We start from the raw sequence: 16062 nt of genomic DNA, 5'->3' as shown, positions 1-16062 counted from the left end.
CTACAGCGTTACTTTCGGTCACCAGTGAGCTAAAAGCTACTCATTCATTTAGTGACAATAGTGATTCAGTGCAGTCAGTTCAGTTTGAAGATTCAGTGTTAAAGATTTGTTCGTACACCTCTAGCTGTGAGTAGCTTTATAGCTGTCAACTTTGAGTGCACTTAGTCACACAAATGTGAACACACTACTTAAAATTCAGTTATTTCACTTCAGAATTATCATGCGGTATAGAACGGGACATAGAAAGCTTAGTAAGCAAAATGAAGACAACACTGCACTTTAAATAGCACAAGCTCTGAAAGAAGGAACCTTTGAGGTGTTGTTCATTGTACATTATATTTGACCACATATCATAACACCTTTGCATGAATCTGAATGAAGGTGATAAAAACAGATGAGGTCCAAGATGTGGTGTTTGCAGGGACACACAGAGACTCCATGGATGAAAATGTACTCATAAAACACATGCTGTCACAGAGTCTCTGGCTAATCATTGGTATACAACTCGACATCTCACACACACAATTCTCTCTCTGTGTGTCTGCTGGCTGACCTGTTGTCTCGGCCGCTTTAATAAGACCTCTGTGGAACGTGTTCTTGAGACGAGACTTCATAGAGAACTTCTTTAGATAGAGCTTCTTGGCTCCTCCGATCACTGAGATCAGCAGGTTGGGAGGACGAAGTTTCCACTGTTCAGTCAGTAACTTGTAGAGGACCTCAGGCTTGGTGCCTACGGACACTCGCACATACTGAGAATGAACATAAATAGGTAATTCCACCGAATCAGTGCCATATGCATGTTATAACTATTCAAAATTAAACTTTAACCATTCAAAATGTGTAATGGTACATATCAGGCCAAATTCTTCATATGAGTAACAGGACTGAAAGTAACATGACTGAGTTTTAAGCATAGCATTAGCAAATACATGAAATGTTACTGCTAATAGAAATAACATTTAGCAAGTGTTTACTAAAATTGTCTTTAAAAAAACAAACATAATAACATCTAACAAATAATTATAGAACAGGACTGAACGTTGAGATTTACGTTCTCAGTCACACTTACAATGTGATCAAAAATACAGAAAATAGAGTGAATGAACTGAAGAAACTTGATCATGTGACTTTTGGAATGTCCTAAATTTTTAGAGGGGGGAATGTGTCAGGGTAACAGGACTGAGTGTCAACCTTGGGACATGACAAAAATCTGTATTTTAACATATTATGAATGATGAGAAAATGTATTTTATGTCAAAATCAGAAATAGAGTCAATAACACAAAAAGTAAGATTTCTGAAGGATTCTAATCATTACATTTCATGGTGAAGTGTAGTGTTAGAGAGTGGGGACGGGCTAAAATCCTTTTTTATTTTGGTGTTCTAGATAGTTTTTATTAAGGTTTTACATGGTGTATCTTCAAATTGCAATTAGGACAAAGTGCAGGATACTTTGCTTGAGAATATAATGTATTATACAGATACTTTTCATGCATATTTATGCATGTAATGTCCTGGGGAAGGGAAAGGCACCGATACGGTGGAATACAAACACAGATGTGAAGGCAAGTATATAGACATGCAGGGCACATGTTTACGTACACTCAAGGTAATGTTAGATACATTAATCAAGGATTGTTTCACCTTGCCAGTCTTCTGTCCCAAACCATTAAATCTGATGTCTCCAAAAGCATCAGTGGGCACTTCACGGACATGTCTGTGTATGTTCCACGAGTCGCCTGTGAAGTCCTCTGGCTTGATGGCTTCATCCACATGATCAGTCTTTGAGTAGCCACACTTACAGATATCCTCTCTAGTGAAGAAACACATGTGAATACTTTTTATTTTACTCAACAATTTCAATTCAATTCAATTTATTTATATAGCACCAAATCACAACAAAAGTCATCTGAGGGCACTTTTCACATGGAACAGGTCTAGACCATACTCTTTAATTTACAGAGTGAGAGACCCAACAAATCCCCCATGAGCAAGCACTTGGCGACAGCTGCGAGGGAAAACGGGAAGAAATCTCAAGCAGAACCCGGCTCTAGGTAGGCGGCCGTCTGCCCTGACCGGTTGGGTTGAGAGAGAGAGAAAAGGGGGAGAGGGGGAGAAGCAGAACAGCAACAGCAACAACAACAATGGATACATGATTAGCAGCAACAAACAGCAACCACAAGGCAGTTAATCTACACAGTATTAATGGAAATGTATTTTCTCAGTGGACTGACAGTTTGAGGAAAGTGGAAACTACTGGAAACAACTAATGGATGCCATTAACATGTAACTGCCCTCACAGCAGCTGAGGGGGGGCGATGCCTCCTCTTGTATCGACACATCAGAGAGCAGATGGCATACTGCAGCAGGAACTACAAGCTCAGACTTTCAGTCAAACACAGTACAGAGCAACTCAGCCTACCTGTCACCTTTTTCAAAGAAGAAACATTCCCTCTTGCGGATGTTGTCCCTGATCCAGGAGGCAAAGGTGTAGCGCTGGAAAGAGGGTGAAAAAGAAAGGTGCTTAGAGGGACTGGCTGTGCTGATTGCCAGAGAATGAATTAGAAGAGCATGAGAGGAGAGAGTAGCTTTTGCAGTCAGTGTTGTGGGAGCTGGCTAGCATGCAGCACTGCATCAGTGATGTCAGAGCTGAGCTAAAGCTGAGCAAGCTGCTAAAACCAGACCTCTCACTTACAGGACAAAAAGTAGCCAGGTGCCCATCTCTGAATCAATAAATAACTGCATCGCCGAGAGAGGATTAATTACAGATTTATTCCAAAACAGCACTATGAAAGATCTACCATTTTAAAAATGTTGTGTAGTTTGTAAATTATTGATTGTACTTGTATGCAAGGCACTTTTTTTTTTCACAAAATGACACTGGTAGAAAGAAACAAAGTACATTCACTCAAGTATTTCCATTTGATTTACACCTCTTCTACTCAACCAATATTGTAGTTTATATATATACATTCATTTAACAACTATATTTACTTTTCAGATTAACATTTTACATATAAAACAGGTGATGAGTTTATAAAATATGATGAATTATTGTAGATTTGACCTTGACCAACTGACAATGACAACTAATGACATTAAAGTACCGCTTACAAGTTAATACATCAACAATAATGATTCAATAAATTAATACAACACTGACAGGTTCGATATTTGAAGTACATTTTATTGCTAATACTTTTGCGTGTGTGTGTGTGTGTGTGTGTACATTAATACTTTTACTGAAGTAAGTAATTTGAATACATCTTCTGAAAGTATCAGAGACTTGATGTGGATTTCTTCAACCCAAAATGAAATGCAGGTCATATCTTTCCCACAAAATAGTTTTAGGACATTTTCCAATATGCCTCTTTAGTACACCAGTTTATATATTCTCCACAGGTACTTGCAAATATCTTGAGAAGCAAACCTTTATATTTTAAATATATGTGTTTTTTCACATTACAGCATTGTTAGAAGAATAATTATGTTCTGTAGCTAACCTATGCAATACAAATAAAAGGAATCCTCACACTGGAAATTGTTTAATCACAAGAGAAAACGTGACAGACAAACACTGACTCACCTTTTCAATAAAACAACGCACTTGACTTACCCCAACTGTGTTCTGCTGCTGCTGCTCGATCATTTGCTCTGGGTGAACCTGAATCTCAGACTTAGGCAGCATTTCTGAAGGAGAAACAAAATTGTCATAATATCAGTTGTGACCCTCTGCTTGGAGAAAGTCTGAGGAGACAGGTGGTAGAGTGTGTATCTTGTCAGTTATAGTCTCAAAATCTATAAAAACTACAGAGCCTGGGACTTTAGTATTCTGACATATGCCTTTATCTTGCTGACTTTTGACCTGTTCTGCATTATCTCTACTCCCTCTACAAATGCCCCCTGGAATAAGCAGGAAACTATCAACTCCAACAAATGCAGTGCCTGATCGATGACCTATACCTACAATAGCACATATTTAAAGTCCACACTAACCGATTAATTCAGTCGCCTTTCTGCAGCTGGAATAAATCCTTCATGATCTCAACTGGACAGAGTTATTAGACAGATAATTGTCTTTTTATCTGGCCCTGCTGACCCCACCCTAACTAAACAAAATTAACCTCCTCCCCTTGCGACTCCTGCAATCTACTGCCTCTGCTAGAAAAGATAATCACGGCATCACATTACCACCAAACCAAAGGATTGTGATATATATATATATATATAGAATATGTGATATATATATATATAAATATATATAAATGTGACCTTCAAACGCCATCAGAGGCGAGTCACCAGTTTGATTCACCTGAGATTATCACAAACATGCACATATTTTCAGATACCAAATGGAAGGGAAGAAAGCTCAAGCTCCCCAATTTTGTAAACATTACTTAAAAAAAATCAGACATCAGCATCACTAACAAACAAACATGTGCTATCTTTTCTTGGCTACCTACCAGTTCAACTGAAATGGCTTCCTGTTTACCTGAGATGCATTCCTTTTTAACTGAAATCCTCTCATACAAAATTATATTTCTTTCAATAGTAACTGTAAACATTTTTCAATAATTTATGTAAAAGGATTTCACAATACTATATGAGAGCATTTAACTGTGTATATGAGCACATTTTACTGGTATGTGTAAAAGCTTTTCAATAGTTTTTATGAGAACATTTCAGTTGTGTATGTAAGTGTATAATTTTTCAGTTGTTTATGTGAGAGTGTTTCATTTGTGTATGTAAAGGCATTTTACTTGTATGTCTTTGAGATTTTCAGTGTAGTATGTGAATGAATTTGGTTTCGCATGTGTATGTGAGAGGAAAAGAACATGTATATGTGTGGTAATGCTGAATAATGTCCCTAACGGTCCCTCATATGAAACAATGATTTATGCATCTACTGTATGGGGTTCATGATGTCACTTTAAAAGTATAAAAATAGTGTCCTATTGGTAATACTAGTTCTTGGTAAAGCTCTGTCACTTTTGAGAAAAACAGTTCTGTGGGTCTTTGATTTTAACAATTGTTAATAATAATGTTTTATTCTATCAAGTCGACTCCCTGCTAGCACCACAGTAAATGTTGGAGTATGAAGTTTTGGTTCGCAGGATGTTTGAGGGAAATGAACGTGTGGCAATCAACTGGCACCATGGAAAGGAAATTAAAATATCATGTTCAGCCTAGAAATTATTCAAATTAAAGACTTTTCAGCTTTTTTTCAACTTTGTCCACTAGAGCACAGTTAATAGATTCCCAACAAAGTAGTGAATCACTCTAGAAACATATATTGGATACAAATTCCTGTTAGGAAGCAACAATCCTGTCATGTTCAGCAATCAATTTACCTGCTGAATACTGATTGTTGTTGTGAACTAACACCACTAGATGTCAGCACAGCACCACTGATTACAGCTCTTGTCGCAACCTTGGAACATGTTGTAAGGGGACTTTATGAATGTGTATTGCAAAAAAATCTGAAAACTTTTGTTCTGCTGTTTTTAATTGTTTTATTTTTCATGTGACTATACTGTAAACCAGCCATTTTTAGCCACATTTATAGAACTAAACTGCACTTTGATAACTGACATATTAAGTTTGATTATTTATTAGAGGGGATTCCACCAATTTTGCACTTCAAAGTCTGTTTACAGGTCTAAGGGAACACTGCTGCATAAGTGAAACTTTGAGAAAAGCCTTTCTTAGGCTCCAGAGGGAGCTGCAAATTGCCTCAAGTGTTGTCACTTGAGTCAGATGGTGATGAAGCTTAAAGTTTAAAAAATGTAAGAAAATCTGGGAGTGTGAAATTAAAGAGATAAAAATAAAAAGTTAGAGAGAAGTTAACTCATACCATCTCAGCTTGAGAATGGCTTGAGGATAAACTGTTACTAGCCATCATAACACACCTGAATCTCCAAACTGTCAGGGCCGAATTGCGTTATGGGTAATATAGATGCCATGCTTTGACAAAAATGCATGATTTTGACCCTTCTTTTTTATAACTGTCCATTGTGAATACGACAGTGTTACAGGAGTGCAGAGCCCAGTATTGTATTTGTATTTGAATAAAAGTGGAAAGAGGCTTAAAAATCCTGTGTTTGTTTTTATTGCGCTTTTAATTTTAGAAAATTAAAGTGTTACAATAAGTGTTCATGAATAAACTACCTTACGAAGGAGGTTCCCACACCAGGTCTCTAACTGGAGTCTCCCAGATCACAAATGACTGTTCTGACTGCTGAGCTAAAACTTTACTCATCACCTCATTGCAGATAGACCTCTACCTATTTATACACCCATAACACAGAGACAGCTCAGCATGTAACGAGTAGGGAAGAACTTTAAAGGCGATTCTTACTTTTACAACCTAATTTTGCGGAAAGGAGAAGGGGAACAACAGGTTATGGAGAGTCCCTTGAGAGCACTTTATGTGTCAGTAGCTCAGCTTTATCTCTGGGGAACACCCCCCAAATTAGGAAATGTGTGTCATGTAGCAGGTGGATGTGACTCCCCTCACCGAGATATGCTGATAGACATAACAGCGGAGCAGAGGAGAGAGACTGAGATAGCGATGTAGCCAATCTGCGTGCTGGTATTTGACATGTTATTTTTTTCTCTCAACAACAAATAGTTTTTAAAATATTTCTATGAAACAAATAACGTATTTATATTCGGGCACATCCATAACTGGTCGAGCATTCTTTTGTGGTGATGAGCGACAATGAAGAGTCTCATATTGAAACACTTCCACATACAAAGCAGACGACACTCAATTCCCTTACATCACAATATTTATTCAACAATATACAGATTAATTTCTCTCTACATCTCAGACTTGTCTTCAGTTTTTTTTTTATATTTATCTTGCTTTCACTTTTGTACATTTTTTATTTACAAGATTTAAAATAAGTCTTTCTCTCCATTTATACAACATCAATAGTACAGTGTTATCACATCTCCAGCAGCTTCCCCTGAAGCATTGAGACTAGATTCATCTTTGATAATCTGTATTTCATACACCAATCTCTTTGAGCCACAGAGCAGCAAACTGACAGAAGGGCTCGACATGCACCAACAGTCCAGGTGTGGCTTTCTCTCTGTGAGGGCAGTCAGATGACAAATGCACAACAGGGATGGTCCTCTTATTTCACCCACATGAGGTCCTTCGCTCTGTAGCACCACAACAGGGTGTATAAACAGAATCATCAAATGGGGACACTGTTGAGGACTAAAGAATCAGCTTAAATGCATCTGCCCCATCCCACCCGACAAGGATTAATGAAAGCCCGTATACTTGAAAAAGAAAAAGGGGGAAAAAATGTTGCATAGAATCAATTCTGACCTCAAGAACAGAAATTTTGGTGCTGCCATTTTTAAAATGTGGCTTTTTGATAAACTCCTGAGACCTTCCAGACCCCCACAACTTTTTGGCTTTGAAAAGAAAAAAATAATAAATAGCTGTACCCTTAGACTTAACAAAAATAGCATTGTGTTGGATGTGACATCACATAAAAGTACTTCTTTAAAAGAGACTAAAACCCTGCATTGAGTGTATACACATCTGCACATCTATATATATCATTTCAATAACTATCTTGAGGAGAGAGGTGGATGGATTAAAGTGCATTATACTGTATGAAAACTAAGCCCACAGTTATCACATGCAGGGCAGGAAATGAACTTTGTCCACCAGCCACAGTGGCTAACCAAGTACAAATTTAGTGTGATATTTTAATCATTTGCAGTAGATTTTTTTTTTTTTTTTTTTGAAATGTAACTGGACCTTATGAGCATTTCTAGGCTTATAAACCTGCCAAAATGGATGGCAGATAAAAATTACCAGCCACAGCCAAACTGTATTGACATTTGTTGGCTGGTGTTCATTTCCTGCCCTGATCACATGCAAATAACACCAGACAATGAGGGATATTGGTCTATCCGTTACTCTAAGTCAACATACAGTACCAACATGGCTGCTGGTAATCTTGGTCAGGGGCACTCATATTAATGACCTGAACACGTCACCAGTTTTAAAACAGCAAAAAGGTGCCACTCAACTCACAGCAAAATACAGCAAATGGGAACACAGCTCGTCGTGAGCCACACAGCACAGGGATGACAGCAGACAGACCAGGTGAGAGTGTGAACTGTAGCCGCGCTCCTCTCTCTGTCTTCTTCTTCTTCTCCTTCCACAGTTCAGTCCAACAGGAGGAGGAGGAGGAGGAGTAGCGTGAGGCCAGAGAGCCTGAAATGTTTAAGGCTAAAGTGCACACTCGGGACCAGGAGCAGCAGTTGGTGAAGGATTCCAGCACAGCAGGAGCATGAGTGTGTGTTAGGGTTTTCACTGCAGACTTGAACTGTTTTATATACATTTATCATTCATCCTCGTTTTTAAACACGCACGTGAGCAAGACATGGAAATGCAATACAACAGCTGACATCTACACAGACGCATAATATACCGCTTTTACATGTGAACAGCAAAGCTTAATAATGATTGTGAAACTACAGTGTGTTTTGTAGTCGTGATGAGTGAAAAGAAATTCATAGCAAAAAAAAGGTGAAGCTGCATCTAAGGGCACGTTGAGCCATACGTCCAAACATCCCTTTTAGTCCCTTGACTACAAAATTAGACTAGTAAACAGAAAAATAGGCAAACTTCTTTTTAAACTTAAGACACCCAAGCAAAAACAAAGACTTTACATAAGGAGAGGATGTGTATTGGCACATCTGGCAAAGACAAGGACAAGACTTGGGTTTGGCTCGCTTGGCCGTTTCACGCATCTGAAACAGCAGTGCTTTGCAGGGGCACTAAACATGCAGACAAGCACGCCATGTTCAAATCACTCAGCCTGGGCAGGGAGCACTACAGAAGGCTAGCTAGCACTGTGTGCAGATGCAGGCATTTAACAGCAGAAGAGATCCAACTCCATGCACATGAGGATAAAAAACAAAAACAAATTGCACTTCAAAAATCATTACATAAAAAAGATAAGCAGGACATTTCTAGGAAATTAAAATAATCTGATTAATTCCAACGTGGTTGTTTGATATACAAAAAGAAAAATAACCTGAAGACAAAGACAGTCGTGTTCCTGGTTTGCAGCTAGATTTTTGTGCATGATGTGATTGAACTGAAATGCAAGGCCGAGATATTCAGTCACAACTCCTCACATGAACACACACACAGATTTTACAGTGTCATTACAGTTGCAGTGTGAAACCATTTTGGTCTCCACTAAATAATCCCCCCGACTGTTTCAAGCCCTCCGGTTTCAAATCTAATGAGGGGTCTTTGAATCCCGCGTCTGATTGGGAGGTGTCTGAGTGGCAGGTGAACACACAATGAGGTAGAACAAAATGTTTCATGAGCATCCAATCAGAGCACAAAACACGAAGCGGTCGTCATGGTGCCTTCTGGTGCGCAGTGACTTGTACGTGCCTCCGGAGGGCAGTAATTCACCGGCTCAGAAATGACACCTCACACTAGCCACGGCCTCAACACAGACTGACAAACACACCAACAAGTGCTTTCAGATGGAAGGACCCATTAAATGGTTTGAACCATTCAATAACAATCCAACTGCCTTAAGCTTCAGACATAAACCTGCACTATCTACAACGTTTTAATGCAGTTTTTACACAAGATTCAGCTTTTAGATTTTAAATCAAGTCACAAGACGAATTATATCCTCTTGCAGCTGCACAGTTGTGATTTCTTCAGATTTGTCCAGTTAAAAGCTTGGGGCGAGACAACCCCTTCCCACATTCCAGTTTGGTTTTACAACAATCTTAAAAGTTTGATTTAACAGATCAAATGAGAATATTACAACAGAATAAAATAACCGTCATGGGCTGAAAACGCAGTAATCACTTGGGTCTGACTGATTTCTGCAAAAACCATCATCAAAAAGTGAAGGAAAAAAAAAACTTGCTACCTTCTTTGGATTGTGATTTAAAAAAAAGAAAAAAAAAAACATTTAAAGAAATGTTATCCATAAAACCATTTATGCCTGATTAAAAACAGCAATTAAAAAGGAAGATAATCAGCAAGAACGATTGCACGTGAGCCCGGGAATGAGAGGGAAGGAATGAGGAGAAAGAGAAATAATCCCCACTCTTCTCCACATGAGCAACAGTAAGTGTTATTGCTGATTCATTTTTGACTGATTCAGTCAGGAACTCAAAAATTCTGAAATGTCATAAACCCCCCTACAGCTAGCGTGGCATCCTTTCCAGTTTTCTCTCCACGTTTCCACCTTTTGAGGCGAGTCTCTGTGTGGAACGCTCAGCTTGGTTAGAAGGGAGGATGCAGTGACATGCTGGACTCTTTTACACTCAACTGTAGTTACAGCAGTGAGCAGTCGTGTTTTACTGCTTTTCACTTGTTGCATTCTCAGTAACAGCCAGCAACGAATACAGGTTGAGATAAAATTTGAATGGATGTTAAAAGGGGTGGAGACACAACTCTTTGAGATCTGAAGATGTGTGCTTGCACTCGCAAACACACATACACACACACACACACACACTCTCAAACACAGATAGGTAGACAGAAGTTGTCGCAGTAGGGCTGTAAAGAGTTCCAGAGAAAAAACTGCATGAGGATGTGTGTTATGAATATGTATTGTGTGTGTGTGTGTGTGTGTTTGTGTGTGTGTGTGTGTGTGTGTGTGTGTGTGTGTGTGTGTGTGTGTGTGTGTGTCTACCATGCCCTACACTGCACGTTAGACCTGTGATATGATCTGCATGTTGAAGCTGGGGGAGCGGGACTGCTTGGTCAGAGGAGCTCCAGGGGACAGGAGGTCCCGGGCATCCTCTGGCCTGATGAGATGCTCCTCCTGCAGGCTAATGGTGGAGTGGCGGTGGGAGCCGCCTGCTGGAAGCACCCCTTCCTTGTCTGAGCCGCCCGTCGCCTCCTCCCGGTCCTCCCGGTCCTCCCCGCCTCCATTTAGGTTGAAATTCATGCAGTCAAAGGACTTGCTGGAGGAGGTGCTGCCAGTCCGTACCAGCGTGGGCCCGACAGGGAAGCTCAGGTGCTTCTTTATGGGACTCAGCTGGATGGCATCCAAGTTGATGCTGGCTGGAGGTGACTGCTGCCTCTGGTGATGCCTCCTCACAACAGCCTGGTGATCTGCCAACAACTCGGCTTGTTTTTCCGCCCCCCTCTCCCTCTCCCTCTCTCTCTCTCTCTCCCTCTCTCGCTCCTTCTCTCTCTCCTTATCCCGAGACAGCCGGGCTGTGATGGCTTTCTTGATGCTGCTGCTGCTGCTGTTCAGGCTGCCTCCCCTCTGACCCACGCTGCCACCTGCCTTAGTGCCGCTGGGCTGGCTGCTGTTTGACGCCCCGGAGGAGAAGCCCTCGTCTGGGTCGTTAACGTTGAAGGAATCCTCCCCGCCGCTCATGCCATCAGCATCTAAACATTGAGCACGAACAAACATATACACAAAAATAAAGCATGATAGACAAACAGAAAAGTGAGCAAGGTCAGACAACGACTGAGGTGATTGTTCACATGTAAGCATTATCTCAATGTGAAAGGTGCTTAAAAACCTAATGCTATTAAATTCATTGTTTTTACTAAATTTGACACACAAGATCTGGGCAGGCAGTTACAAACATCATCTAAACTACTGTAAGCCAATAACTATTAATAGTAAAGTACCAACATTAGGAATCTAGATGGATTTTAACAGTAATCTGGAGAAATGGCAGAATCTCAGCTGCTGGTTCATGTTAACAGTGATGTCAACAGCCCTGTGACAAACTATGATTAATCTAAGCAATGAGAATAATAATAATAATGATGTTGTAGTGTTTGTAAATACTGAAGAATAAATTAGGAGAGTAAATTAGCTGCCTTCTACTTGGCCAGCACTGACACTCACACTCGACAGAGGATGCGACTTCATTAACTCACTCATTATGCACCAAACAGGCGTATAATCCAATATAGTACACAATGACCTTGAGCTTTGAATCATCTGATGTAACTCAGATCGACTACAATCTGACTACCTGTTATTGTAGGAAACTGTGAGCTCAATAACCTGCCTGACAAAAATATTATATTCAATTTACTGTGTATTAAACATTAAATAATTTCTGGTGGATATTTGGTAAACAGGCACAACATTGACATGAATTAATCTAAACGATAAAACATTTTATAATCCATTTATGACCTCATTCTTTGAAAGCTGAAAGGGAAAAAGATGATAAATTGAGTTAGAGAAAGAAGAATGTTATCGACATATGCAAGGTAAAGCCTGTTAAAAGAAGAGAGGGAGGACCAGCCGTCCGTCTCCATCATGCACCGTTGGGACAAGCAAAATTGGACAACAGGGAACCAACAGGCAGCACCAGAAAAAAAAAAAAAATGGAGGAAGTGAGCAGAAAAAAAAAAAAGGTCTGGACTGACATGCACATAACATAAGGAGAAACCACATGCTCGCCCCATCCCTCGTTTCTCCAGCAGCATTGGCCCAGCGGTCACTTGGTTTGGCCAGTCGAGACGAGCCTGCCAATCTGTGGAGAGTACTGAGGCAAGTCCGTAAACCTCATCAGATCAATAGCACTCCAGTTAGAGCTGACAGCCCAAAAGGCAAAAAGGGCCAGTGTGCGAGCCGTCACATCCCAATCTCAAATGAGGAACTAGAAGTTCTGAAGTCTAAGCTTTACAAACAAGGCTGCAGTCAAAAGGATTGTACAGTGGCTTTGCATGTTTTTGCCTTACTTACGTTTTCTTAAGCAATACGTTAAAATGCTTGCCATTGATTTCAGGATGCCATGAATATCAGCCTGAAGAGCCTGAAATGTGCTCAAGACAAATAATCCAGTATATTTAAATAATGAGCCTGAGTGAAAAGGATATGATGTGAATTTTGTAATTTCTTGGATTGTAAACATGTACCACCACAGAACAGACTGTGCCATTTTCCAAGCGTCCTTGAACACACCAAGAGGGAGAGTTTTTAAAACTGTGATGATAATGTATGCTTCATACAAAAAATAAAGCTTAAATGTTTGCTATGATCGAATAGTTATCTCAAGCAAGATTTGAGTCACAAACGAAAAACCGATTGCTTCCTGGAAGGAAGGAAGGAAACCAGTTTAAAAAAAAAAGTACTTAATGGGCCAAAACATGCAAAACCAACATGTCACCGCAATGCAGCCCCAAACTAAATTATGTACAGCGTGTTCAGAATCAGGTAGTTGTAACACCATCGATGACTGGTCTGACTAACTGGGTGGCAGATTTCTGTCTACTGAAAGAACTTTAAGGATTCTTTCACCACAGTTGAACAGAATTCAGTGAAAGATAGTGCGAAGAGAAGGGGATGGCACTCTGACAAACATTGACCGTCAGCTAGGGAATGAGCTGAACTTCAGTCTGAATGATGTTTCAAGATTTCAAAAATATGGAGCAACCGCACATGGAAATGATGACACATTCGACAAGACAAAATGGGCCGTATGATAAGTCCTGGCAGTGGAATCGTCTCTGCTGTGCAAAGTATTGGATTTGTTAATTTGTTTGTTTGGATAAGTCTGCTCACTTGGCCATGTCATTTGAAATGTTAGCTTTCAGAGTTTCATGTTTTGGCAGTAATTTGAGAAGCTTACTGTAGCGTGCGCATGCATGATGAAGGGCTCGTTCCCACTCACTGAGCTGAGGAAAAATACGTATCATGGCAGAACACAAAATTAGCAGTAAACAACAACAAAGCTGCTGGACTGAAAAAAACAAAATGGAAGGGCCTCTCCCTGCAGAATGGAGGCAGCAGATGGGTGCTGCTGGCCTGAGTGACCCAAAAATGCCACAGCGAGGGGCAGCACTGAAACAAGATGTCAGGTGCTCTGCCAGTTTAGTTAAACTAATGTATTTTTCCTGTTTTAACTACAGAAAAAAAATAAATCAATAAAATCAATTACTAGCTCTGAAGGATTGAGAAAGCCGGCTTCCTCGAAAGGTCAAGCTGAAGGCTGGGCACTGATCATGCTCAGTGAGTGACAAGGGCAGCAGTCTAAAGTACGCTGGAGTAGGCACGATGAGGAAAGAGAGAGGATATGACATGATGAAAGGCCCATGCAAAATGGCCACTAGCCGCACTTCCTTCAAACCCAGAATAGGCGACTCTTCCACTTTTGGGTGAGACGAAAAACAGCAGTGGTCTGGTAGTAGAGGGGTTGTTGGCTGAGGGTCTTATAGACTGGATGAGTTAGTATACTCTGGGGAAGTGAAGAGGCAGCCAAGAATGGGAACGGCAGAGTGAACCCTCTCAAGTTGAGGAGGGGTAGGAGGAGGAAGAGGAGGAGGGGAGGAGGAGGGTTGGGAGGATACAGATCGAAGTGGCACCTCCTCCTGAGACCCTCTCTGCTCTGAGCGTCCGCCCCTGTCCCCTACCCTCAAGTGTGATGGGGGGAATGATGCTGCTGCTGCTGCTGTGGTGGCTGTGAGGCCGCCCTCCTCTCTCCTCTTTGGCTGTTGGGTCCCAGGGATTGTGGTGTTGTTGTTGTTGTTGTTGTTGTTGTTGTTGCTCTTGTTGGGCGAGGCTAGGAGGATTGACGGTGATGCTCAACTCTGCTTCGGTTGAGAAGTCAAAACAATCTGGGAGTCAACAACACAGACGGGGAGACGTGTTTCTTTAGTGCCAGCAAGCCTGAACTGACTCGGGCCTCATCATGGGCACAGCAGGCCTAACAGTTGTCTGCAAATTGATTTGTAGATCATAAAATATAGGAAAAAGGGGAACGCAATGGCATTTTAAAAATGAACTGCCCCATTAATCGCCCATCTACTGAGTAAAAATGGAGGCGGTAGAATCTACAGGCACCATTTTGTTGTGAGTTTCTTTTAAACTGAGCAACCACAAGGTATCATTGCACCGATTTAACTGGTGATACAAAGCACAGCACACACTTAATAGACAAGACGAGCAAAGAAAGATCAATAAGGAGCAGTGAGCGTGAGACTATATGAACACAATTACATACAGTAACTGACACGAAACACCATTTGGACAGAAAACAGATTTCCTTTCCACCAGAAAAGTAATTCTCTCACCAAATAGTTCCCTCTTGTTGCCTTTCACAGATCAAAAAAAAAAAAAAAAGGTGACAGCTTGTAAGTTTATAGCTTAAATCATGGCTGATCACTGGTCCCCTTCCTTACATAACTTTCTTATCCGACCTACCCTCGGGGTGCTAAATTAATAACAAGAATGACAAACAAAAAGTACTGTGATGAATCTACTGTGCTGCTGTCATATCTACTCTGATCTCTCCTGCACCGCGGCCTTTTCTCGCGTGCTCTCCTGTTGTTCCCGGGGCTGCACCCTTACCCTCTCTCTTCCAGCGGTGCCGTCGTATGGAGGCGGTGGTGATGGCTGAGATGGAGATGCGGCTAATGGTGGGTGTCACCTCCACCTGGAGCACCTTGCGCCCCTGCGGCTCGTTGGGAGCGCTGTCTGGCAGCGAGTTCTTCATGGCGTTCCCCAGCTGAGGGTGACACGTGTGCAGATGCAGATCACTATGCAGATAAATGACTAAAGCAGGAATGTTGCACAAGATCTCTGACATGGCTATGACGACTGATTTTAAAAGATTGTGGACAGCATGTGCTGATTTAAGAAAAATAAGGCACTTCATTTGACTTGACTTCCACAGTTACACACAGGTTGAACTGATCTCTTGGTGTTTAAGTCCATACAAACAATGCTTTTGGTCTTACCAGAAGAGGCTGGGAGTAAAGCTCCAGCTGGGCTCTGTACAGAATGTCCTCGAGAGCTTCCCGCCCCATCTCCCACTCTCCATTGTATCTACACAACACATCACAAAACAGAAAAAGAACACACACACACACACACACGCACACGCACACGCACACGCATTTAACTACGTCATGTTGTGAGCCTTACTGAGTAAACAGGAGTGTCTGACAAGATGCCTTGATGTCTGAGTCACATCCACTGAACTATTTTCAGTTATTTAGTAATGCCTGTGGCTACAATAAACGAGTGAAGGAGATGTTGGTCACATATCCTAGTCTGATCTGTCTGAC

General features: G+C 41.0%; 2 protein-coding genes across 6 annotated transcripts in view; both read right to left on the bottom strand.

Moving 5' to 3' along the window:
• LOC137192574 (transient receptor potential cation channel subfamily M member 2-like) overlaps nucleotides 1-3702 on the bottom strand; it is a 53174-nt gene extending 49472 nt beyond the window's left edge. The window contains exons 1-3 of the mRNA XM_067603376.1: nucleotides 3586-3702; nucleotides 2422-2495; nucleotides 1644-1812 (exon numbers count right to left, since the gene is read on the bottom strand). Of these exons, the coding sequence (XP_067459477.1) occupies nucleotides 1644-1812; nucleotides 2422-2495; nucleotides 3586-3687 (345 nt within the window). The 5' untranslated portion in view covers nucleotides 3688-3702. The remainder of the gene's footprint in view (nucleotides 1-1643; nucleotides 1813-2421; nucleotides 2496-3585) is intronic.
• A 3070-nt stretch (nucleotides 3703-6772) lies between these two features.
• Nucleotides 6773-16062, bottom strand: part of LOC137192573 (hyccin 2-like) — a 45530-nt gene continuing 36240 nt past the window's right edge. For 4 of the 5 annotated variants that reach the window (XM_067603367.1, XM_067603369.1, XM_067603370.1 and 1 more), the window contains exons 10-13: nucleotides 15733-15820; nucleotides 15344-15500; nucleotides 14407-14610; nucleotides 6773-11415 (exon numbers count right to left, since the gene is read on the bottom strand). In XM_067603367.1, the coding sequence (XP_067459468.1) occupies nucleotides 10727-11415; nucleotides 14407-14610; nucleotides 15344-15500; nucleotides 15733-15820 (1138 nt within the window). In that variant the 3' untranslated portion in view covers nucleotides 6773-10726. The remainder of the gene's footprint in view (nucleotides 11416-14406; nucleotides 14611-15343; nucleotides 15501-15732; nucleotides 15821-16062) is intronic. The other variant, XM_067603372.1, reaches the window with a different exon arrangement.

The sequence above is a fragment of the Thunnus thynnus genome, chromosome 11, assembly GCF_963924715.1.
Source record: "Thunnus thynnus chromosome 11, fThuThy2.1, whole genome shotgun sequence".
NCBI lineage: Eukaryota > Metazoa > Chordata > Actinopteri > Scombriformes > Scombridae > Thunnus > Thunnus thynnus.
Note: the sequence above shows the minus strand (reverse complement) of the source record. Positions and strands in the feature narration are given on the sequence as shown.